This window comes from Pollicipes pollicipes, unplaced genomic scaffold (assembly GCF_011947565.3).
Source record: "Pollicipes pollicipes isolate AB1234 unplaced genomic scaffold, Ppol_2.1 Scaffold_4219;HRSCAF=4965_pilon_pilon_pilon, whole genome shotgun sequence".
NCBI classification, from domain to species: Eukaryota; Metazoa; Arthropoda; class Thecostraca; order Pollicipedomorpha; family Pollicipedidae; genus Pollicipes; species Pollicipes pollicipes.
Window position 1 is genome coordinate 20,247,848 of NW_023596448.1, and position 25,124 is coordinate 20,272,971.

The following is a 25,124-nucleotide window of genomic DNA, read 5'->3' on the forward strand; positions in this document are numbered from 1 at the left end:
TGACTTACTAATGGACAAGGGCTTTATTTTTTTAATAAGATAAAAGTATAACACGATTCCATCGGCGCTCTTCACTGCAGTCCCTGGTCGAAAACCACTTGGACTTGCTTGTTCATGTTCTTGTTACATGCTTAATATCAAGGTTCGCACGTCGCACCTGCGCCAACCATCGTCATCTCTTTGGGCACTGGTCGGGCGTCGCACCGCTCACACCGCATGAGGTATGACCTCACCGGTCACACGGAGTGAGGGGTCACGGCGCTGGGGCAGTAAGGGGTCAAGGACACACGAAGTGAAGGGTCACGGCACTGGGGTGGTGAGGGGTTAGAGTTACACGGAGTGAGAGGTCACGGCGCTAGGGTAGTGAGGGGTTAGGGTTACGCGGAGTGGAGGGTCACGGCGCTAGGGTTGTGTGGGGGGTCAGGGCTACACGCGGTGAGGATTAACGCGCTCGCCCGGTGGCAGACACTTCTTTATTTACCTCTGCAGGAAGAGTCGCTTACAAATGGGTTGTAACTGTGCGCCACTCCAATAGCTGCACCATCAAACATCGCTGTCATCACTAAAAGTAACGATGCAAATCGCGTTGTACGATGGCTATGACGTTTATTTGTCGGCTGGAGGTTCCACTCCGCACAGGCCCCCAGTGTATGACAGCGGCTGTCGTTCTCAGCGGTGGCCAGCCAGCTCGGGGAGTCACCGGCGGCGGAGCTCGCGCTGCCGCCCGCCAGCGCCGACCCCAGCGACTACGAGGAGCTGTTGACCTCGGTCAGCGAGCTGGGCGCCGCCGCGCCGGCCGGCGCCAGCACCGGCACCAGCGCTGCTGACCTGCGCTGGATGCTGGTCACTCACTCGCGCCGGAAGCGCAATGTGGTGCAGCTGGGCGACATGATGAAGTGCGCCACCGGCTGCAGTCCCATCGCCTACAAGGGCTACGGCTGCTACTGTGGCTTCCTCGGCTCGGGCCGCGTGGTGGACGGCATCGACCAGTGAGTATCGCTCCGTCGCGGGGCTTTTGGGCCGTCACTGTCGCACCAGAGTACCGCGCCGTTGTGGGGCGTCCTGAGCCGTCGCTGTCGCACCAGAGTATCGCGCCGTCGTGGGGCGTCTTGGGCCGTCGCTGTCGCATCACCGCCTGCGGGATTTCTTCACGCTGATTGGGTTGCCGTAATCTAATCTGCTTGGATGACATCTCGTGTACACGGATATCCAAGGGTAACCAAGTCCTTCTGAAAGACAATGGAAGTACGGATATCGCCGTACCCAGTATTGGACCTGGCCGCATGCTACCGTTGAATCGAAAATTTTCGCAGCTGATGAACACCATAAAGGTGGGTACCAAGCGAGACATGTGCGTGACCACACAGCCGTCATGGGGCATGGAGTCAGGCAGCGTGCAAGCAACCATGCAAAAGACACGTCACGTAGTCACGTGGTCGACTCTGTGGGCAGCCATGCGAGGCAACCGCACTGGTCGTTTATACAGTACGAGGTCGAGTGTTCCCAGGCACCCCATTTTCGCACGTCCCGCCCGCTGGGATCGGCCGCGTCTCATTTGTGACTGTACGGGTGGCTCTGCTGTTAACGCCACGCCGGTGTCCATCGGGCCCGTTCTTGCCCGTCAGGCTCCGCCGGGCTCGTTCCTGTCATGTCCGTACACCAGCCGTCCCCAGAGACGGCCGGACACTGGCCGTCCCAGTCGTTCCTGTCGCGGCCCGACACCGGCCGTCCCCAGTCGTTCCTGTCACGGCCGGGCACCGCCGTCCCCAGTCGTTCCTGTCGCGGCCCGACACCGGCCGTCCCCAGTCGTTCCTGTCACGGCCGGACACCGCCGTCCCTAGTCGTTCCTGTCGCGGCCCGACACCGGCCGTCCCCAGTCGTTCTTGTCACGGCCGGACACCAGCCGTCCCCAGCCGTTCTTGTTGCGGCCGGGCACCGCCGTACCCAGTCGTTTCTGTCACGGCCGGACAATCGCCGTCCCCAGTCGTTCCTGTCACGGCCGGGCACCAGCCGTCCGCAGTCGTTCTTGTCGAGGCCGGACATCGCCGTCCCCAGTCGTTCTTGTCACGGCCGGACACCAGCCGTCCCTAGTCGTTCTTGTCGCGGCCGACAACCGCCGTACCCAGTCGTTCTTGTCACGGCCAGACACCGGCCGTCCCCAGTCGTTCTTGTCACGGCCCGACACCGTCGTCCCCAGTCGTTCTTGTCACGGCCAGATACCAGCCGTCCCCAGTCGTTCTTGTCACGGCCAGACACCAGCCATCCCCAGTCGTTCTTGTCACGGCCCGACACCGGCCGTCCCCAGTCGTGATTCAGCCGGTTATGAAATGCTGCAACGCTATTCGTGTGTTCGCTTTCAGCGCTGTTTCTGCATACACTGCATAGATAATGATACCATTCGCAAGGGAGCTTGACTTTGACGCTTGCTGTGTATGCGAGTGGCATCGCTTCGCTGTGCTTGCGCATTATCCGTACTGAGGATCCTCGTGCTCAAGGACGTTACCTAACTTCAGTACAAGCAGCTAGCTCACTGCTCTCCCAGTGACTAAGAACGCGCAACATTCCTCCCTGGTATGGCACGGAATCAAGCATCGCTTTAAATTGTGCAGGCTTGCACTTTAATTGTCGGAGGTCGGCTGGACTGCACCAGTGGTTTCCAAATGTCACCGCAAGTTGTCGAGGTGATAACTTGTCATCGCTTCATTGCGACACATTTATTGCTGGTAATTTTCCCTGTCTGTAATAATCGCATACCTGCGCCGTGCAATCGTTCTAATATATTTACATAATGCCACTTGTGCATGGCGAGGTGATGACATTTCCTCGTTCAGGCGAGTGACTGTGAGGCTTGGCAGCCTACCGGGTTGGCAATCCGGCAAGGGTCTTTGCAGTGACGGTCAATAATACAGTGCAGGAAGCCATCCAGGGCCAGGCGCGGCAGCGGCCATGCAGCAGGTTTTATGTCTGTGAACCATGCGAACGATACATTTGCGCTCCCGTTTGGTTACAAGACAGAAAGAAAACTGACGTTCGAGTTGTGATGTCAGTGTTTGGGTGGTGTGATCAGGATGTTATGATTGGCAGGCACCTAGACTGAGTCCGTGGCTGTCGACGTAGAACCAAACGCGCTGGCCAAAAAGGAACTTAGACACTTAGATGAAGTGTGGGCAAAACGTGTGGTAGTTAATCAGAATCATTGCTGAATAGAGGTCCCGCTGAAAAATACAGCTCAATTAGGGGTTGGGGAAATTATCTGACGATCTATGTAATTAAGACGAAGCATTGCCCTACCACGAGGCACACGCGTGCCCAGACCTGCCACTGCCATGAGCACCCTGTCTACACTCAAACGCTCCCAGCGCACGCCAGGCGCTTCTAACCGGCCTCCGCCCAAACGCTCGGCCCGAGCAGCGTCAACCGACGGTCTCAGCGCTTGGCCGCGCCGTTCTGACCCAGCCGCTGCTTCCAGCTGCTGCTACGAGCACGACTGGTGCTACTGGCGCGCCAACCACTGCTTCACTGACCCATTCGGTGTCTCCTTCTATGTGTCCCGTTACAAGTGGGTGTGCCAGGACGGCAAGCCCACCTGCGGTGAGTTCCGCCCCCGCCCACAAGGTCGCGCAAGGCCGCCGCGACCTTCCCCGCGAGGACGCTAGGTGGCAGCAGGGGCGGCCGGCCGCGCACTGCCTGCCGCCCGCTTCACACGCATGGCTTGGCTGACGGTTGTGGGCGCTGATTGGGCGGCTGGGGGCGTTGCGATGGTTACGCATCAGGCTGACAGGTGCGGTCGTCGGGCGGTGCTTCGGTGGTCTCGCTGAGGGAGGCCTGCGGAGCAGCGACGCGACGGAGGCGGACGCGTGACCGACTGCCGGCGCGACCCAGCCGGGGGCACGTGCCACCGTGACATGACGCTGGTCACTTGACACGTGACCGTCTTAAGGTACCACCTGGCGCATGGAGAGGTCCGAACCTTCTGCAGGCTACAAACCACGTTTCATCGAAAAAATGTGTTCCGATCGACGCTGAGATAAGTATAAGTTATTCCACCGGAGATATGCAGCAACGAAAGAGCCCCGATTGAGGGCCAAGACAATATATTCTTAACACAAAAGATGAGAGGTTGGTTAGGATGCGCGTTGAACGCATACGCATCAGTCCAAGCAATGTTTTCCTCGTTTAAAAAAAAACGTTCCAGCGCGACACAATCTCCGGCCAGTCACAACACACTGGTCTTCGTGTGAGATCCCGACTCACCTGACCTCTCTGCCGGCTCAGATCTGGGCAGAGCGTACGGGTCCCGCGAGTGTACCGGCAGCCACTGGAGCTCCCGACCCTGCTGGCCAGCCCTCCTCCCATCGCGGCTCCGCTGGCCAGCCGTCCTCCCCTCCCGGCTCCGCTGGCCAGCCCTCCTTCCCTCCAGACCCTGCTGGCCAGCCCTACTCCCCTCCCGGCTCCGGTAGCCGGCCTCCTCCCCTCCCGACCCTGCTGGCCAGCCCTACTCCCCTCGCGGCTCCGCTGGCCAGCCGTCCTCCCCTCCCGGCTCCGCTGGCCAGCCCTCCTTCCCTCCCGGCCCTGCTGGCCAGCCCTCCTCCCTCCCGGCCCTGCTGGCCAGCCCTCCTTCCCTCCGTCGGCTCCGCTGGCCAGCCGTCCTCCCCTCCCGGCTCTACTGGCCAGCCCTCCTCCCCTCCCGGCTCCGCTGGCCAGCCTCCTCCCCTCCCGGCTCCGCTGGCCAGCCCTCCTTCCCTCCCGGCCCTGCTGGCCAGCCCTCCTCCCCTCCCGGCTCTGCTGGCCAGCCGTCCTCCCCTCCCGGCTCTACTGGCCAGCCCTCCTTCCCTCCCGGCTCCGCTGGCCAGCCCTGCTCCCCTCCGTCGGCTGTCGTGGCCCCACGCTGCTCGTTCACTGGCCCCGTGCTCGGGTCGGCGACCGGGACGTGGTGCGGGGCAAGCGCCTCGCCAATCGTTTTGTTTTGACTCCGCACTCCAGCATTGTGCCTCCCGACCGCGGCCCCGGGGTCTGAACCAGCTCCCGTCCACCCCGTCGAACAGCGTTAGCGATCATGGCGCGCGGGGGGGGGGGGGGGGGGGGGGGCGTTGGCCGGGACGGCGGCTGTGGCATTGACCTCTTCCCGCGGGGAGGCGGTGGGGTTGTGCCCGGCGTCTCGGGTCTAACGAAAGAGTGAGAGGTGGGCAGGTGGATGACAGCCATTTGACTGATGTTTTGGAATCTGGTGGTCCAGAGGGTAACTGTTTTTGCTTGTGCTCGCAGCGAGTTTCTCTGTTCACGAATGTGTGATGAAAAAAGCAAGACTAAAGAGTTTTTTTCGCCCGCGCTGTACCTATGTTTTCCGGCCTCTTTCACCACCGTGATAGGGAGTCCAATTCGCTGTCGGCTGCTCCAAGAGAAGATCAAAGAAACAGGCTATCTGTCGTCAGAAGAAGCTCCCATTTTGTCTGCACGGGCCCTTTATCGGCAGAAATCCGCTGAAGGGTGATGGTCGATGCCTACGCCACCACGAAATGGCTGTCGCCGGCAGGAGCAGTGAAAGCCACCGCCAATAATCATGCTGCCTTGGCGATTCCTAGGTGTCGTCTGCAGTATTCTGCAGTGTTTGGTCATTGTCGGGGATCAGGTCAGGTGAAACAAGTCCGCACAGGATTTCGTAACGAGATCGCCAAATGCAAACCGTTTTGTGCGAATGAAGCAGAGGTGTCACCAGGCATTCTTGCCTGAGCTGACGCCTAATGACCAGCAAATAGGTGCTCTTGGAGAAAGAGGTGATAAACTGACCAATTGGGGGCCAAACTGAAGACCGCGGGTTCATCTCCATTGACAGGTTTTTCGCAAGATTCTCCCTAGACCCTCCAGCCTCTCTCGCTCTTTCTCCATTGCCGACACTTTAGATACGACTGCGAAACCTCCTCGTTTCGCAAGGCGGGTAAGCCCCGCCAGATGCCCCGCCGCCGAGGGACTCGAGAGTCGCCTAGCCTCCGCTGGCTGGTGGGGGAGGGTTCGGGATACAGATCCGCACGGCACGCTACAGGCCACACTGTGCCAAGGCGTCTGGTCTCCGCTGACCGGTGGGGGAGGGTTCGGGTTACAGATCCGCACGGCACGTTACTCACCGCATCGTGCCAAGGCTGCTGCCGTTCCGACCGCGCGCTCGGACCATGACCGCAGAGAACGCTGAATATGGACAGCCTTGAGCGTGAAGAAGGTAACGGCTCAGCAAGAGCGGCCAGGCGCTGCGCCCGGCCTCTTAAACAGCGGGCTGAGGCTTGGTGGTTACTGGATAAGCCGGCACATAAACATGGCTCGTGGGTGCTGGCCTTGGCCCAGACCCGACCGCCGAGGCTTGCTCGCTGATAACAAACCAGGCATGGGGCAGACCGGAATCAGCGCAGCTAATCATGGCGTTTGTTTGTTCCCATGTGTGTGGTGCGGCGAGCAAATGCTTGTGTAGCACCATGACAGCGCAAAATTTAGCCCAGCGAGGTAACGACGTCCCTCCCGTGATCGCACTAGTCCTCGCGAAATACCAGGCTGACGCCCTTGATGGCATTGCCATAAGTCACAAACGCGCGTTTGTGTAAGCGTGGCGTTCGATCATCCGCTGTAGCATTCCAATCATCAAAACCTCAGAATGTGTAATGGACTGAACATGCCATTATTGGCCAAAATCATCTTACGACCTCACATATTGACCACGCCATGCTCTCAGCCCGTCATGGCTTGGCTGCGTCGACCAGCAACCCATGGGGGCTATGCACATGGCCGCCGCTGCAAATAAAACCGTTAATAGCTCATACGACCACCAGCCACAGGCGGAACGCTGCGGACGCTCAGCGTGCTCGCCACGGGGCAGAATTTGATGACGGCACAAGGACGGACGGCACATGAACGGACGGCACGGGAACGGACGGCACGGGAACGGACGGCACAGGAACGGGTGGCACAGAGACGGACGGCACAAAGACGGACGGCACAAGGACGAACGGTACACAAACGGGTGGCACAGAGACGGGCTGCACAGGAATGGACGGCACGGGAGCAAACGGTGCAGGGACGGACGGCCCAAGGACGGGCTTCACCGAAGCACAGATCTGCAGACCGACTCAGTCGCAAGCCTCGCGTCAGGCAGCTTTTGATCGAGGCATGTGACCGGGTGCCACCACCAGGCGGGCAACCACGTGACCCCTGATCACACTGAGTAGCCTCTGGTGACCTCAGGTGACCTCTGATCTCGGGGCTAACCGGGGCCGGCCGGCCTCATTGCAGATGTTGCTACTTGCACGATAGATGCTACCAGCAGACCAGGTGCGCCAGCCTGTTGCAGTATTTCGTCACCTACCCCTGGCACTGCGCTGGTAGCCTACCTCGCTGTCACGGTGAGTGGCCACGCGGAGTGGCGTTGGCGGGGTGCCGCAGTCGAGGCTTTGATTCGACATGCTCAGTCACATAGGACCACCGCTGGTCCAAGACCCCGCTTTTCACGCGTCTAACTCATTGTAAACGTGGTTATCAACATCCCTCTGGGTCAATGATTTTCACACACCACTAGCAGCTTGGCAGTGGCAGTGGAAGTGGGTTTGCAGATTCGCAAACCACAGTGCCCCGATGCCACTGACAGAAAAACCACACAGGTTCGTATCGCCCGTGCAGCTAAGGTACGCAATCATAATCGGGCCTGATTCGTGCACCACTGCAGAGTGGAAAACGGCCGAAACCGATCGTTAGTTCCTGGAGCGTGGCAGCTATTTCACACACGCTTGATCAGTTAGTGTGACGTGCGCTTTTCAACAGGTGTTACAAAAGAGCGTGACGTTATGGAGTGAGCCGAACCGCAAGCGAGTCAGTATTGCTGGCAGAGCTCCATCCCTAAGGTGTCACGCCGTTGCAAGTCATTTCTGTGGTTATTGCGGGCGATTGTCACGGTCAAGTAGGTGCGCATCGATTTATGTAAAGCTGCGCAAAACGTCTGCATGAACTGCGTGTCTCATGGTCCTACGAGCAAAAGTTCGTGGGTCTGTACCGGCACACTGCTCAAACGAAGACACAGGGTAGTTCTCGGAGTACCATCCGGTTGAAAGGCCGTGCGACCTCAACTTCTGTTATCTTTCCGCGATCAATCTCAACATCCCTCTCAACGGCTGGCGGAGTGTAATCGAAGACTTTTCAAACGCGTCGCATGAGTAATGAAATGAAGCATGCCTCTCATAATATCACGCGCTTGGCATGATTTGCGTGGACGAATGGCTTGCTTTATGTTGCGCAAGGCATGCCCGCATGTGCCAGCTGTCGCTGGTTGCACCCTCCCGCGCCCTCTGCAACAGCTCGACACTGACACAGCCAGAACAGCAGTGGCGTCACCGCCGTGTCGATGTCGCGAAGCGGTAATGGAACCGTGACGCTCCGCGCGCCATGACGGCTTCTTCAGTGACCATTCCTCCCGCGCCGCTTCTCCGGCGAGGGTCTGTCACGCAGTGGCTGCCCCAGTGACAATTCCCTCCAGTGACTAGTCCTCCGGTGACGTCTGTCGGTGACGTAACAGCGCTTTCACTGACGACACACTAGCGGCGGCTCCTCCAGCAACTGGCCACCTCACGACGGCTCCTTCAGCGACTCATCGTTGGCATCGTTGTCACGCTTTCTGCGAGCTCCTCAATGACATCCCTGCGACTGCTGAAGTAATTCCTGGTTCCTTTGATCAGGACCCTTCTCACAAAGTATGACGTTCTTATCAAGACTCACGGGACAGGTATGTGAACCCTGTAACACCGTCTCCAGCCCTTTCTGCACAGGTTCACGTAAAAGCTTCTGTGACCTATCGAATACAGAACGGCTTGGACGCTCTTATGAACGCTGCTGTGCAACGTTAAAACTTTCGTGAGGTTTTCCGCCACAAGGAAAGCCACGCTTGTCGGCGTCGGCCTAACTCGACCGGCGACGAGCTAGAGCTGGCTTTGCATGGCTGGTGAAGGGCTGACCAATTCGATTGTCGCGTAGGTACGCCGCTCGCTGCCGTACTCTGTCGTGTTTAGAACGAAAACGTCTGAAAGGCAGGCGTCCTTCCTGAGGCTCTGTGCTGACGGTAGTGTTTTACACTTCGTTAGGACAATGTAAATGATCTACTTTTCTTTCGCTCATGTTCGTTATCCTTGGCCCCCGCTGTCACATCAAACACCAAAACATAGCCTTTCGTGTCTATCACTTGACTTTGTTTTCCATTTGCCCAGAAGAGGTGGCTTGCTTTCACTCTTAATTTCATCTTTCCTGTACTCCGTTGAATAAAACGATGCCCTGAGGGCTGGCGGGAAACCCGCTTAATGTCAAATTAAATTCAAAATCCGTAAAATGACATGCGAAAAGTTTCTGCACAAGCTTCGCAGAAGCCGGGTCGGGCCGCTGTTGCTAAATACAGTCCATCTGCCAATTGTTAATGCAGCTCACCCTCTGATCCGTGTTTGATGTGCTCTTTGCTGTATTTATGTTCAAGCATTGACGCCTAGCCCTTCCTTAAGTGTAGTTCGCAAAATTACCATAGCTGGTTACTTGGCGCATTAGCTCCCCAGACAAGCGATCGCATTGTGTTTGGCTTTCGTATTATTGGTTCGGGCCGTGGTTAGCATATTATTTGTGATCACAGCTATGGTGTGCATCTCCGCGATTATCCATCCCTTTATTGTCGGTTTCTTCCAGGTTGCCGTGGTCACTGCCTCTCCTTCCTGGCCCGACCGTCCCTGCCTCCGGTCGTGGTCGCCGTGATCTTGTTCCTCCTCTCTGGCCTGTCTTACCCGGTCTCCGGCCCCTGGCCAGCGTATCTCCGCCGCCCCGACATTTCGTCTGAAGCCGTGTCCGGTTTCAGTGGCCGGCTCGGGCAGCGCGTGTGCGGGCCAGCTCTGCGAATGTGACCGTCAGTTCGCCAAGTGTCTGCGTCGCTACCCGTGCCCCACCAGCCGGCCCGTCTGCGCCAGCTCGCCACTGCGCCACTGGCAGAACCTCTTCCTCGGTCTGCGCAAGGCCATGCCGTACCACAACCGGCTCGACAACAGTTACGAGGCCTTCGGCGGCGACAGCTTCGAGAACGACTACTTCCGGTAGTCGGCGGCAGATGGCCAGCCGGCGGACGTGAACCACTGTGTGGCATCCGAAAACTACTGTATCCGATGGCCGGTGATAGATGGCGTGCGGAAAGCCGCGGACGAGAAGACGCCCGGGAAGCGCTGTGTGGTCGTTGACGGCGTCTCACAAGACGAACATTGAAAAGCGTACGCTTCTGTCGGACCGTGAGCCCACCGGTGCCAATTTTGCAATGGGAGAGAGGGAGAGAGGCCGCAGTCCATGTCGGATTATCGATGACGTGTTGGCCACGGCGTCGATGACATTCTGGTCCCAGTATTTCTCAGTACATGCCGTCTATGCGGAAGAGCGAAATCTTCCGCGCTGTTGGGACACGACAGCGCGTGTGCCCCGGTTACCTCATACAGACGGCTAACTGACCCACGCGTATCGCAATGTCGTTTGGTCTTAAACATTGCACAAAGCGGCGACCCTAGAGCGCAGCACGTTTGCGAGAAGGGCGAATGTTGACGCCTGTGTGTCGGGTTACATAAGGCACGGATTCGGGCTTCGTGTCCCCGGGTGGGTCACGGGAAACCTGCCTTGGTGCGCCACGGCAGTGCAGCGCGCTAGCGATGGTTACCCAGAACGGTGTTCCTACAATAGCATGTGGTTTGTTCGCGGCGTCGCCTTAACAGCGCGCCAGTTTCCTGTGTACACGGGTGACCGTTTCGTGTTCGCGTTGTGGCGTCGCGCGTCCGTTCTGCGAGGTCTGCGGCTGGAACGGCCGCCAGCTGTGCAGCCCTCTCTCTTAGCGAGCAATTCTCAACGGCTCGATGCGATCCTGGCGTCGTGTTGAGAACATCTCGCAGCGAGCAGTTCTCAACAGCTCAATGCGTTCGAATGCGGTGCTACCCGAGCGCTCCTGCCCTGCGCGTCTGCTGTGAATACGTACTGCAATGTCAAGCCATTCGAAGTTAAGTGTGCATGCAGTTGTGTGCGGTTCCGTGCGATGACTGGGAGTAGACGGTCGATGAGGAGACTTGATCATAAGGTTTAGTAGCTTACAAGAGCGGAAGATCGAAGGAATAGCATACGTGTCATCCCGAACTTTACCGCTTATCCCACCGTCTTGTCCGTTCCAGTAACGGCGTTTCAAACTGTATGTGTGCTAACTGTAATTAACCCATCGCTAGGCCCGTGTTGCTCACCGCGGTTCGAATTCAATACTCCGCCTCTGTGCAGGACACCGCGCTGGTCAGCGCCCAGCGGCCGTCCGCGAGCCGCTGGCAGCGCCTGCTGGCCAGACTCGAGCTGACCAGCACCCGCGGACGCGCCGTGCCGGGCGTGAGCGGCCGCCAGCAACCCTACGCATCGTTCAAACCCGTGTTAGCATGTAATTCCGTGTACACTACCGCGCTAGTGAACTCAACGGCGAGCAGGTGATTCCGATCGAATCAGAGCGAGAGCGTACCTCCTAGCAGCTAAGAGGATGTTGTTGAACGCGTGATTCCAATCAAACCCCGGCACCAACGTTTCCTTGTTGAGCGCGTACCCTGCGCGTGCCAGTGAGTCCTGCGCGGCGCGCATGCCGGTGCGTGTGACCCGCCCCGCGCGGGCGGGCCGGCCCGCCGCCGCCGGGCACATTGTCGTGTTATGTCTTTCACGAGCCGGACCGCGGGTCCCCGCGGCCGGGCCTCAGTACAAACGTCCCTCCTGCCATACCGGGTCCAATACACGCCCGGAGACGAGCGCAGCCTGTTTGTCACGGGATGAAGGACACTGGAACGTTTCGGACGCACGCGCACGCGGGTGAGGACGAGGAGCGACCAGCGCTCGGACGAGGCGAGGACAGCCGGCTCCTCAAAGCAGCGGTGGGTAAGGTTGACAACCGCGCCCATAATCCGTCCTCTTGACCACACCTCGCGGGCGTGTATAATCCGCCTGAACTTCGCCATGCACAGAAGCGGAGGAGACCTATGTACGTTTTAGAGCGCCATCACGGCATTATCCCCATGGTTGACGTTGGCACAGCTCTAGGCGGTCGGACCAAACGGAATTTGGCGACAGCACAGTCACCCTTGGCCCATCGTGCCCCACTCAGCGCCCCCCACCGGTGCGTCAGCCGACGGAGCGCTGCCTCGTAATCTGTATTGTATAAATAGAAGAAATGGACACCGTGCTCTCGCGAACAGGGACGCGGCGCCGAGGGCGAACGCCAGAACACGAATAAAACACCAGCGGCGCGGCGTGGCGGCGACCGGAGCTTCGGCCGCTGGGTCGCGGGCGCCCCGCCTCCCGACCGGGCGGCCGGGTCACGCGGCGCGAGCCGGACCTCAAGGGCGACCGGCACGACAGCCGATAGTCAACGACACATGGCGCCGCGCGTGACAATGCGGTGACCGGTGACGCGCGTCCCCAAGCGGCGTCACCGAAATCACCGACGTTACGGGACTTGGTGTCGCGCGGCTCTCGCGGACCGCCCGGCGCCAGTCGCCCCTCGGCCGTCATTACACGCGTCTCGCCGCGCTCCGACGGCGGTTCGCGCGCGTCCCAGGGGCGAGTCAGCGCGGGTCCGGCCGCGCCGCCGCCGCCGCCGGACGCCGGTGCCGGCCGCGCTCACCGCTGTCGCTTGGCGGCTGGCGGCGGCATCAGGTCGTGGTCCGGCCGCCGCTTGGCCTGGTCGCGGATGAAGGAGAGCAGCATCTCGCGCGTCACCGGGTGCTGGATCGTGTTGCAGACGGCTGCCGGAGCGGGCTGGCGTGAGCGGCGGCGCAGAGGACGCGGAGGGGGAACGTGACACGAGCCGAGGGCTCGGAACAGAACGTACATCGGGCCGGAGATGAAGCCTGGTCAGCAGCGACATTTGGCGAGAGCCGAGGTCAAATGACAGCTGATTTTAAACCTGGCATGGGGCGAGTACAGGGACTTCGAAAACGCTTCTGGATAATGTAAAATTCTGTTTCTGAAGGCGCCATCCTCAGTCATGGAAGACGCTTCACGATAAGAGCACGAGCAATACCATTCCGGCGACTCAGACTCTCAAGATTTAGCAACGCAACACGTCATTCATAGACCTCAGCTCTGCTGCGGGCAGGTCTTGGCAAAAGCGGACCACGAACGTGGGAGCGTCCCAGGCGGCCTCAACAGCTAAACGCCTGATGCGCCGCACGCCTTCACTCCGTCCCACCGCGTACTCACATTTGGCCGTCTCGAAGCCGTTGGGAAAGCTCTTGTCTGTCCGCTCGCGCATGAACACCCACTGGTTCTTCTCGTAGGTGCACTCGATGATCTTGCCGTTCAGCTCGCGCAGCTCCTTGGTCACCTTGATCTTGCCGAACGGAGACTGCAGCGAGCCCACGTACAGCATGCCCACCTTTCTGGGCAGCATCCTGGGCGGCGCGAGCCGCGGTCAGGCGCTGGGCCGAACACCAGGCGTGGCACGACACTGCCAGTGACGTAGGCGGACCGGACTCACGGCAGCGGCGTGCGCCGATCCTCGATCATGATCGGGGACCGATGCCGATGCCGGTGAATTGTTTCTCCCCAAGGATCAAATGTTGAGGTAAAACACAAGCACGCTTTATTTCCGAATGCAATGCAAGAGGGTAAAGGTTGAGCTGGTACCCAGTTATCTCACAATGGTACCTCGAAGTTTCTATACGAGTCGAGTTGTGGAACGGCATGCTTCCGAGAGCGAACAACAATCGCCCACGGGTCTGTGATGCGGGGTTGCCCCGCCTCTTATAAACACTCACCCCTCGCCGCCCTCGTTCACGATCTTCAACTTGAAGTCGACCGAGTTCTGCGAGGCGGGCTTCCACTTGAGCACCATGTCACAGCGGCCGGGCACGTACGGCTGCCGGGGAGGGGGCGAGGTCACGACAGTCCTCACTCACCGGCACACGAGGCGCCGGGCGTGCGGGGCCCGCCGGCAGAAGCGTCTTACCCAGCAGTGCAGCGCGCTACACAGCCTCCGCGCCGTCTCTGAGCCGCACGTCACGTCCCCGCGAGTGGCGACTGATCTCGTCCCTTCCCACGAGCACTCTGACCTCGTCAATCTGATCCCGACCCCGTCCGCGCGGCCAGCGGCCCTCCCCGGCGGCGCTCCGTGAACCGATCGGACACGGCCGCCCTGACCCCACCGCACCGCACTGCACGCCGTCCCACGCCACCCGCGCCGCCCGAGCCTCACGTCGTTGAGCGGCTGGAAGATGAGTCCGTCGGGCTCGTGGCCCAGTGACCGGCAGAACTTGTCGCTCAGCAGGCTGTGCGTGTGAGAGAGGTCCCAGAAGTCCTTGGCGCGCACTGAGAACGGTTCGCTGCCCTTGGCCAGCCGGCCCGCCTCGGCCGCCGTGTGGCGCGCGTCGATGATCTCCTTCTGCCGGGCACATCGTTCGCGGTGTGTTACAGTTTGCGTGAAGTTATGCCACGTGCTCTATCTCTAGCGCACAACGTCCGCCTGGCAATGCTTGCTCTCGCCGCTCGCCCGTCACTCTGGCTGTCCGCCGTTCCGACGTGCGCCCAATGCTACCAGTACATCGACATCAGGCACATTAGCTCAACACGCAGAACGGAGGGCACATGTCGGACACATGTCACATGGACACATGTCGGGCACATGTCCGTGTGTCAAATGCAAACGCACAAACAAATCATCTACAAGCGCCTGGCTATTCTCGCACCACATATCGTGGAGAGTACGTGTAACACAAGGACATGTCGAGATTGCATCGGGCACGAACAACAAGACTGGGTTTGCGGAGGCAGGTGCAGAGGGCAACAGACGTTGCCATGACAGCGGCATGGCCTTGAAACAGGAGCGCCCTGGGCGCCACCAGCAGGCAGACCCGTCGCAGTCTGCCTCTCTGGCAGGCCCACGTACCAACAGGCCGTCGATCGCGCCGCGCGTGGCGCGAGTCAGGGAGCGAAACGGAGAGGAACGGAACAGAACGAAACGGGGCGGAAACGAACGGAACGGAACGGGCAGAACGGAACGGGCAGAACGGAACGGTTCTGTAAGCACGGTTCTGCAAGCACGGATGATCCGCGCAGCGTGCCAGATGCAGAGAACGGGACGGCAGGCGTCTCAACCCACCTTCTCCATACAGGTACATCGGATGACAGCGAACGTTGCCAACCGACTCAACGAACCTCGCACAACGGCAAGGCGGAGCGGACGTTCGCACTGGCTGCCACCGGGGGCGCCACGGTCGGCAGGCCGAGCCCGTCCCGTACCCGTATGCAGGTGAGGCGCGTGTCGAAGCGGGTCTTGCCCACCTCCTCGCCGCGGAACCGGATGACGTCGTACACCAGGAACCGCGGGTGGTCCTCGCCGTTGATGCGGTCGATTACCATCTCCTGCGGGGCGGATGGCCGTCGTGAGGTCGGGTTCGATTCCCGTCGCGGGATATTTTCGCTGGCGCCGTCCAGCAGGGTGCGGTCACACCCTCGGGCTGGGCAGCTAAAGGTGTCGGGAATCGATCCAACCACGTGTATCGCGCCGTGCTAATTGGAAGTCATTTATCGGCGCATTAGTATCCAATCCATCACCAGAATCGTCACACGTTAGCCCAAAATGCCATCAAGGCCATCGCCGCGGCTCAGCTGGCGGCGAGCGGAACACGTGACCATCGTAGTCGAGGCATGCGGGCACGGGTCCCAGGAGCTGTCATTCGTCTATGACGCCCGATTAATACGTGTCAGAAAGTCAGGTTGGCACAGGGCAGGCGTGCTACCGCATTATATGGTGCGTTTGAGTATTTCGGAAGTTATCTGTTGATGTGAAGTTGATCTAGGACGAATATTGGATCGAAGCCTTCCCAAAAATGGACACTAGGCAAAGATTGGCTAAAAAGCCATCCCGGCATTACGTTCCCACAAATTGCAACTGAAATCGATGTAAAACCAGGGGCACGCGGGATTTGAGGGGCGGCCGGAGCCCAGGCCCACCTTCCGCCCATGCTACAGCTGAGTACAGCAAAATAGAGAACAGGACCGCATACGCCAGCAGTGAAACCACGACTCCATCCAGGTCTCGATTTCGTTGTGGCAAACTGCGAGGATCACACCCTGTTTTCCGACGCATTCTGACTGCCGTTGTGTGTGAAGCTACCCCGCCCAGTAGTGTGCCCGTTGTGTGTGAACCTACCCCGCCCAGGAGTGCATCCGTTGTGTGTGAAGCTACCCCGTCCAGGAGTGTGTCCGCAGCGCATGAACCTACCCCGTCCAGGAGTGTGTCGGAGAGATGCTCGCTGAGATTTTTCCGGTAGGGGAAGGTGAGACCGCTGACCCTGAATATCGAGTTGTCTCGGTCGGCGAAGTAGGTCTGGTCCTCTCCGTCGATCAGCATCATGTACCTGCGGCCCGGCCGGTGACGTCACGCCCCACGCAGTCGGCTCGACTCCCGTCAATAACGCGGCAGCGCCGCTCGATGAGCCAACTCTACCACACGTGCAAGTATTTGTGCCAGACAACACGCCGCCAATCGCCACACGATTACAAATCAGCGCGCTTCATATCGTACCAATTATGCGGTCTTAATTAGTTACTTTACTTTCAGTTACACGCTTTATTTAACTACCTTCTTTAACTTGAATTACTCACTTCACTTTCAACTGCTTACTACGGAGAGCGATGGTGGCAAAATGGTTAGCGAGTCTCTGAAGTTCACGGTGGTGGGTTCAGGCCCAAGTCATACCACTACCGTATCCCACATGGTGCTTGATACAGGCATCCCGTCTCGAAATGGTCCAAACGGACGCTGAGACGTCAGGCCCAAATAATTGAATTGCTTATGACATTGACTCTGCAAAGCGACATATGCCGCTAAATACTTTTCACATAGACCCTTTCCCGATTTCCCGAATATCACTCGAGTTCCACAGTCATCGACAACGATGATAATGATGATGTCTGGGCTTTCGGGCGCGCCGACTACAATGGCAACCATTTCCCCAACCGGTGACCAACCCCGTGGTTCTTGGTTCCGGCGTGCCTGCCCCAAATATGACGTTGTAAACGTGGGCAGACTAAATGACAAGCCCCCCCCCCCCCCCAACGTCACGCAGCGACGTCACCACCCACCTGGTGCCGTCCGCCTTCCAGGAAACCTTGTAAGGCATGTCCTGCAGGAACAGGATGTTGTCGCGGTCCATGGAAACCGGCTGGCAGCCGGGGAAGCCGCTACTGCGGACGGCAGCAAGCTCAGGTCAAGTAAGGTCAGGTCATGCCACGACCGTCCACCAGTACAAAGCGCCCTGCAACGGCGCACGGGCGGATGAGTCAGCGTCACGAGTACGACACAGCGTAACGCGCCGGGCGCCACCGGCCTCCGCCCTGCGGCGGCGGCGGCGGCTCTTCCACCCGACAGAGAACCCGGCGCACTCAAGACACATTCGGTGCGTCCACGTCCGATGCTGAACTGACCAGCTGGCGGCGCCGGGCCACAGACCACCGCTCCGCACCCAGCCCCGGCTCCGCGACCGCCGCTAGCACGCTTCCGGCTCCCTCCCGCCGCGCTCCGCAACACCGCTCTTCCCGCTGCGCCAGTCACCTCCACCGTGACCCTCTCTCCCCTCCCCCCACCACCCCCCACCCCGCGCCGTCCCCACTCACTCCTGCCAGCCGCACATCTGCTGGATGCGCTTCTGGATCTGGCCCAGCCGCGGCTGCGAGGTGATGGAGCGCACGCCCGGCACGCCCTCCATGAACTGGGGGTTCTTCTTGACGCGCTCCCGCCGGCGGCCACCGCCACCGCCACCGCCGCCGCCGCCGGGCGCCGCCTCGTCCGCATCCGACGGCAACGGGTGTCCGTCGTCGTCAACCCCGTTGTTGGCCTCCTCTGACGGTCGGACGGACAGTGGGGTCACACCCTCGCAGGTGGAGGTCAGCCCAAAACTTATCAGACGGAGGCCGGACCTTCGCAGACGGAGGCCAGGTCAGCCCTCCCGGACGGACGTCAGGTCAGGTCAGACTTCCCGGACAAAAGTCAGGTCAGATCTCCCGGACGGAGGTCAGGTCAGACTTCCCAGACGGAGGTCAGGAGTTCAGACCTCCCGGACAAAGGTCAGGTCAGATCTCCCGGACGGAGGTCAGGAGGAACGCTCTCGTCAGGCGGCAGTCTGTAACACGCGTCGACTTCCGCATCAGGCAGCGCCAGAGGCGACGGTTTAGTCGGAGTGGTTCAGGACGGAGGCCGGAGCTCAGATGCCACTCGACAGGGATGGGGACAAGTGTCGGGGCGGCCAGAGGTCATGCCAGTGGAGGGCTCAGATAACATGTATCTGGCGGTGAGTGCAGGAGACGGGCGACAACAGCAGGCGAGCTGTGAAAACACACCAATCACGATAGACACCCCAGTGACGGCATCAACATGTACTTTCCCAATGCCACTCTTCCATTTCGCAACAAGCGCAACACATCAGGGCTTTGTTGCCTATATGGCTAGCAATACTTAACAGCCCTTCAGTCTGTCGGTCAGCAAGGCCTTGTTATTCAAGCGAAACACATTTGTTCATTCTCTTGTAAAACTTTGTCCGTACACACAGCTTGGCGTTCCACAAAGGACGAAGAAGACCTGTTCCATACACCACCTGGTGACGCTGAACGGCCATCCCCGACGCGGGCGAGGCGGACGAGGAGATGGTGGTCACCGCACCTCCAGTCGGGCAGCTCCGACACCGGACGGGGAGGGGGAGGTGCCGGTGGTCACTGTAGCACCAGTGGGGCAGCTCCGGCACCGAACGGGGAGGAGAGGAGGAGGTGGTGGCATTCGCCGTAGCTCCAGTGGGGCAGCTCCGGCACCGAACGGGGAGGAGAGGAGGAGGTGGTATTCGCCGTAGCACCAGTCGGGCAGCTCCGACGCCGGACGGGGAAGGGGGAAAGGAGGCAGCAGTTACAGTAGCACCAGTGGGGCAGCTCCGACACCGGACGGGGAGGAGGACGAGGAGGCAGCAGTTGCCGTAGCACCAGTGGGGGAGCTCCGACACCGGACAGGGAGGGGAGGAGGAGGAGGTGGCAGTTACCGTAGCACCAGTCGGGCAGCTCGGGCGCCGGACGGGGAGGGGGAAGAGGAGGCAGCAGTTGCCGTAGCACCGGTCGGGCAGCTCTGACACCGGACGGGGAGGGGGAAGAGGAGGCAGCAGTTACCGTAGCACCGGTCGGGCAGCTCCGGCACCGGACGGGGAGCGGAGGAGGAGGGGGTGGCAGTTACCGTAGTACCAATCGGGCAGCTCCGGCACCGGACGGGGAGGGGAGGAGGAGGAGGCAGCAGTTACCGTAGCACCAGTCGGGCAGCTCCGGCGCGTCCAGTGCGTCCTCCACGTCCCCGTACCGCCGGAACAGCTCGTCTATGTAGTCCTTCTTGTAGATCCCCGGCGGCCTGCGCAGGAGGCGGGCGTCAGCGCTGGCGGCCGCCACCAGCCGAGTACGGCGCAGCGAGGCCGCCGACGGCCAGTCACAGGCAGCACGAGCGCCCACCCGGCGTCGGCGCAGGAGGTGGGCGTCAGTGGGGGCGGCCGCCATCAGCCGAGCACGGCGCGGCGAGGCCGGCGACGGCCGGTCACAGGCAGCACGAGCGCCCACCCGGCGTCGGCGCAGGAGGTGGGCGTCAGTAGGGGCGGCCGTCATCAGCCCAGCACAGCGCGGCGAGGCCGGCGACGGCCGGTCACAGGCAGCACGAGCGCCCCCCCCCCCCCCCCCCCCAGCGTCGGCGCGGGAGGCGGGCGTCTCGGATAGGATAGGTGTAGTACTCGGATAGGTGCGGCAGCCGCCGGCTCACCTAGCACGAGCGAAGGCATCGATGGCCGCATCGACGCTCCAGTCACACTTCTCTACCAGGTACGACGAGATGAGGAAGCCGGTCCGGTTGAAGCCGTGTGTGCAGTGGATCCCTGCCGGAGAGGGTCAGGCGGCTGGAGAAGCGACGCTGGCGCAGAGGCGACGCAGCGAGCCCCGTGCGCTGACACGACCAGCTCGAGCCGGCGGCGGCCAAAAGCCAGACCACAGACGCCCACAGGCGATCGGACGGGGCGAAAGGTGACGTGGCACACCACGGCCCTCTCCACCTGGACACCATGGCCTCATCTGCCTGTACGCCACGGCCTCCTCTGCCTGTACACCACGGCCTCCTCTGCCTGCACACCTGGGCCTCCTCCGCCGGCCTCCTCTGCCTGTACACGAGCCTACTCCGCCTGCACACCATGGCTTCCTCTGCCTGCACCCACGACCTCCTCCACCTGCACACCACGGCCTCCTCTGCCTGCACACCTGGGCCTCCTCCGCCGGCCTCCTCTGCCTGTACACGAGCCTACTCCGCCTGCACACCATGGCTTCCTCTGCCTGCACCCACGACCTCCTCCACCTGCACACCACGGCCTCCTCCGCCTGCACACCACGGCCTCCTCCACCTGCACACCACGACCTTCTCCGCCTGCACACCACGGCCTCCTCCGCCTCTGCACCATGGCCTCCTCTGCCTGCACACCACGACCTTCTCCGCCTGCACACCACGGCCTCCTCCACCTGCACACGACCTCCTCCGACTGTACACCACGGCCTCCTCCACCTGCACACCACGGCCTCCTCCACCTGCACAACACGATCTCCCCCGCCTGCACAACACGACCGATTGACAGCACAACAGCCTGCTCAGGGCACTAAACCACCACTCATGGCCTGATTCCTACCTTGGTTTTCTAATCACTGACTGGATTCATTAGTTACTGTACTCAAATAACTTCGCTCCACAAGTCCGTAGCACGGCGGGTATGGCGCATACAACTCTAGCAGCATGCATCACTCTGCATGCTTACTGAGTTTGACAACACGTAATGACACTGAACGCCGCATATGAGCTATGATCCATCTGCTCTATCATAACTTGCAACATCATACTTCACAACACCAGCTCGTACATTTTTGAGAGCCAAGCAAGTCTCTAGTTCGGATAAATCGCTGCCACCGCCGTCTCAGCCGCCGAACCCATTCTCACCCACCGCCTGGCAGCTCCTCCGCCACGCCCACCTATGATCTCCAGCGGGTTTTTGGCGATGAAGTGCGAGCAGACCTCGATGAAGAGCCGCGTCTGCTCCGGCGACGGCGTCTCGCCGTGGCCGCGGCACTGCAGCTTCACGTACTTGCAGCCGAACGCCTCGACCTCGTCGCGCGGGTAGAAGCGACTCGTGTTGGTCAGGTCAATCCAGAGCCCCAGCTTTACCTGCCGGGCCGGGGGAAGCGGGGGTCAGGGGCCGCACTTCAGCCAGGTTTGGGAGGTGTTTTGACCATGGGATGTCATATGGCGACACTACCCTCAGCTAAAGGTTGTTCTCTCCCTTTACTGTTCCAAACACATCACTCGAACTGTCACATTTGTTGTATCCAGCCCCGTCAGAGCCAGTCTGCTCATCACTGTTAAACTGACAAAGCTGACCTTTCACCACATGGTCCTGACCCTGCGCTGGTTTGCCAGCCGCCTTCCCGCCACGCGGATACGAAAGCCACGCCGAACTTACAAATCAGTCACTGCCCCAACACCTCTTAACCCAGCAGTTACTGACTCTGACGTGACTCACGGCTCCGCCGGGAGGAACACGACCCGCCCCACACGACAAACTGCCGCCTCTGTCCCCCTCCTCCCCTCCCCAGCATCCACTGTTCCCGCAGCGCGCCGCGGGGCGTGCGTGCCCGCTACCGCCTCACCTTGTACTGTTTGAGTGAGGCCACCAGCATGCCAGGCGTGAAGCGACACTCGACCGGCACCTGGCCGTCGAACGAGGCCGAGAGCGGCGTCTTGAACGCCAGGAACTTGTCGTCGACGACGGTGAGCGCCTTGCGCGGGCACTGGAGCCAGCGCGGCGGCACGGGGCCCGGGCCGCGCGCCGACGAGGGGCCGCCGCCAGCGCCGTTCATGGTGCCCTGCCAGCCAGGCCAGCCTCAACACTTCGGTTGGGACCATGTATAGGCCATGTAGTCTTGTGTACCACTCTGCTGAGTGGTCACTTCCCTTTCACGACTTGGAGCACTGGGTGTTTACAAGGCACAGCATGTGCTAATGAGCACTAATGAGCAATGAGCACATCCAGTGGGTGGGAACTTGCTGGCATTGCAAGTGATTCATCAAAGGTATGTTCACCTACATCCTATAGCTGGTTCCACCCCTTTGCCTGCACTTTTTGCTGAGTTATCACAACCTTATACCAGAGTCCCAAAACTGCTGGATCCATGGTTTGTGCCTGATGGCATAACACCTGTCACACATACAACCACGGTTTTACATTTTTGTGTGACTGCCTATTTTCTCCTCCATCTGACTGCATTGACTTTGTTTTGTTGTGATGCCAGGTCATTTAGATCTGCACATGGTTTTGACCAGCCTTTACAGTCTTCAGCAGTGTCACTGCCTAACAATTACATGTTTGGTACTTACATAAAAGAGAAAAGGAATGTGCGAGGTTGCAAATACATTACCTCCTAGAAAGTGTGACAACTGGACTGGGTCACTTGATTTGAAATATTATCACACCTGAGGTTGGAGTTGCTTGGCCTGCAGTGCCAGCTGTGATCATTTCTGATGGCTCCTGCCATATGCACTGAGAACACCCTGACAGACCTGGCATAAGATCAACAGGTGGTAGCTGTTATGACTAGTGATATTTTAGGGAGACAATCCCCAACACTGCAAATTTGTTGATGACAACTTTAAGGTCTCTGCTAGCCAGACAGGGAGAAGTGATTAACATTATTCCAAGCTGACTGGACCAAAACCAATGGGGTATCATCTCACTAACAAGGATTGAATATGTCCAGTCTAAGCCAGTGTGACAGAGGACAAGTTCAGGGCAAACCTGACATGCCAGCTGTGGGGTATCCCTTATGAACAATCTTAAGTTGTGGTTGTGTAATCCAACAGCTCTGCGCCTGTTTCTCACACACATGAGTATGTGACTGTCATACAGGTCTAGCAATCATGTTCGGTGTCTGCAGAGCCCTACAGGACATTGCATTAGCAAGGTGGATAGGCAGATACCTATCCTAGCTGCATGCTGAAAGTTTGGTGAAGCTTTATAAGTAAGCAGGCGAGAATGGTGAGATCACTTACAGGCACAAACTTTGCAATGGTCAGCACTAAAGCCCCAAGCCTGAAGCAATAACATGCATGAAAAGATTCCCAGCCTTCTGGCAGGGAATCTGAAGGCTGGGCAAAGGGCAGTTTCTGGAACCAATTTTTTGCACGGCATCCACGTGCTTGCTTTAGAGCCAATGCCTTACAGTGTCAGCTGTATGTAACAGCCAAGCTAATTGGTAAATATCACCATTATTGCACACTGTAATTAACAAACCTCTGACATTGCTTCCCAAAAGGCTCAACCATATTTCAGACATTGCTAGTCTACATAACAAAAGTCCTCAGCCTAGATGCAAATTCTGAGTTCACCCTGATTCATACCCACTCCTTTGTGAAACAACTTCCATTTTGCTTGTCTCACTAAATCTCAGCTAAGATGATGGCATAACATCCTCATCTACTGTTGTTTTATAATTACCTCTCTTCTGATTAAGCAGTGGTAGTAATTGTGGCTTTACAGGGCTTGGACTATATCATGATCTCTTTTGGGAAAATACAACAATCACAGATATACCATATATACCTAAAATTATATATCACTTAGCACATAAAATTTGATCTTTGCCTGGAGAAAAGACTCATTTTGATCCTCAGCAGGCAGCCCATCCATGTTTTAGGCCATCGGCCTGCAACCCAAGGCAGGTTTCAATGAGGTGTTGTTGGGGCAGTAGCAGGGCATAATTTCTTATTTGTGGCAATGTACCATAATTTTGGAAAAATACCCTATTGGAGTATGGAGAACATTGTGGTGCACCCCCATAAAATGCAAAACAGGTGAGATCATAGAAAGTTAGAGGCTGATGAGAATGTTTTTGAGTGAGGATGAAAATCTGCCCCAAATGAGGCACTTCACCATTGTATATAGGTATGACCCTGCCTGCTCCAGACATCATACTGGCACATTTATGATGATAATGATAATTACCACTTACAATGATATGCAGGCTGGGACACTACTTTATGTGTAATCTGGCATATATACTGACAATATTTTACCCACCTCTTTCAATACATTCAAATCCCAAAATATGTCCTCCCTACATATATTGTATTTAAATGGTCATTTACCTGTCATGGATAAAAATCTGACTTTTGTGAGTATATTGATCATGTTCAGCAGCAAAGTTCCACAAAACCAATATCTAAAAGATTAGACCTTGTTATTTGTGAATCAGAGCTGCAATGGCATTACATGACTAAATGTCTGCTACGAGGTAAACAAGTGGACATTCAGCCATTTCAATAATGCACCGAGCCAGCAGCCAACATTAAATTACGCCCGGCAGTGCAAAGTTTGATGAGGCAAAAGCAGGCAAATATTTCACAACACAATGCATACCTTGCAGGGCTTCTCAAGCTGTCAGTGCGATGACAAATACCCTATGCTAAAAAGGAAATGCACACGAAGCTGGTGAAAGTAAAACCGGTCGAAGAAAACCAGTGCTGAGATTTGTTTAGACTGACCCACCAGATGTCATCTATTCTCGACGCTTATTCACGTCAAATCACGCATTGCTAACCAATCCCAACCCCAATTTTCCACCGACGCGACCCCACTCAACACACATGTTGCACCACAACGAACAACCAGCCGCGCTGTTGCAAATTCTGACGCTTCCAGGACGCTTGCGCTGGAAATGTAACAAATAATGCATTACGGCGCCATAAGCGTACATTGGCCTGAGAAGACTACCGAGTACTAAATGTTTAATGTTGCTTTAACCCCTTGCTGGCAGCCTGTGAGGCGAAATAATAAGGGCGGACTCCTGTAGAAATGTATTTGAAACACACAAATATCGGCATTTTATGGAAAGAATAGGTAACTTTTTGAAGTCCAAGTGCCAAAATTCCAGTCCGGACCGAACTGGTCATAAATAGCTTGCTTACAATGTACGTCTAAACAAGCACTTGATTTCGCTAGTGCGAAAGCAATCCAAACACC

The 25,124-nt window shown here is 58.4% G+C and overlaps 2 protein-coding genes across 2 annotated transcripts; one reads left to right on the top strand and one right to left on the bottom strand.

Annotated features, from left to right (window-relative positions):
- The first annotated feature begins 837 nt into the window (after window positions 1-837).
- Window positions 838-10,217, top strand: LOC119094972 (basic phospholipase A2 homolog 1). The gene is made up of 3 exons (XM_037217882.1): window positions 838-989; window positions 3,470-3,591; window positions 9,863-10,217. Exons 1-3 carry the CDS (start codon window positions 838-840, stop codon window positions 10,096-10,098), a joined length of 510 nt encoding a protein of 169 aa, XP_037073777.1. The 3' UTR covers window positions 10,099-10,217.
- A 1,981-nt stretch (window positions 10,218-12,198) lies between these two features.
- LOC119095886 (mRNA-capping enzyme) lies at window positions 12,199-24,808 on the bottom strand. The gene is made up of 13 exons (XM_037218744.1): window positions 24,522-24,808; window positions 21,757-21,972; window positions 21,082-21,274; window positions 19,838-19,949; window positions 19,335-19,438; window positions 17,674-17,899; window positions 17,143-17,244; window positions 16,280-16,415; window positions 15,295-15,417; window positions 14,252-14,437; window positions 13,815-13,915; window positions 13,258-13,448; window positions 12,199-12,800 (listed from the first exon to the last, which is right to left on the bottom strand). Exons 2-13 carry the CDS (start codon window positions 21,964-21,966, stop codon window positions 12,676-12,678), a joined length of 1,809 nt encoding a protein of 602 aa, XP_037074639.1. The 5' UTR covers window positions 21,967-21,972; window positions 24,522-24,808; the 3' UTR covers window positions 12,199-12,675.
- Between the last annotated feature and the right edge of the window lie 316 nt (window positions 24,809-25,124).

What these genes read in the sequence shown, in the direction of transcription:
- LOC119094972 (XM_037217882.1), top strand. Translation starts at nt 838, where the DNA reads ATGCTGGTCACTCACTCGCGCCGGAAGCGCAATGTGGTGCAGCTGGGC. An exon ending in GTGGTGGACGGCATCGACCA is followed by an intron (nt 990 to 3,469) that starts GTGAGTATCGCT and finishes CGCTGCTTCCAG; the next exon opens with CTGCTGCTACGAGCACGACT. An exon ending in GGACGGCAAGCCCACCTGCG is followed by an intron (nt 3,592 to 9,862) that starts GTGAGTTCCGCC and finishes GTCCGGTTTCAG; the next exon opens with TGGCCGGCTCGGGCAGCGCG.
- LOC119095886 (XM_037218744.1), bottom strand. Translation starts at nt 21,966, where the DNA reads ATGAACGGCGCTGGCGGCGGCCCCTCGTCGGCGCGCGGCCCGGGCCCC. An exon ending in CCTCACTCAAACAGTACAAG is followed by an intron (nt 21,275 to 21,756) that starts GTGAGGCGGTAG and finishes CCGGCCCGGCAG; the next exon opens with GTAAAGCTGGGGCTCTGGAT. An exon ending in AAACCCGCTGGAGATCATAG is followed by an intron (nt 19,950 to 21,081) that starts GTGGGCGTGGCG and finishes CCTCTCCGGCAG; the next exon opens with GGATCCACTGCACACACGGC.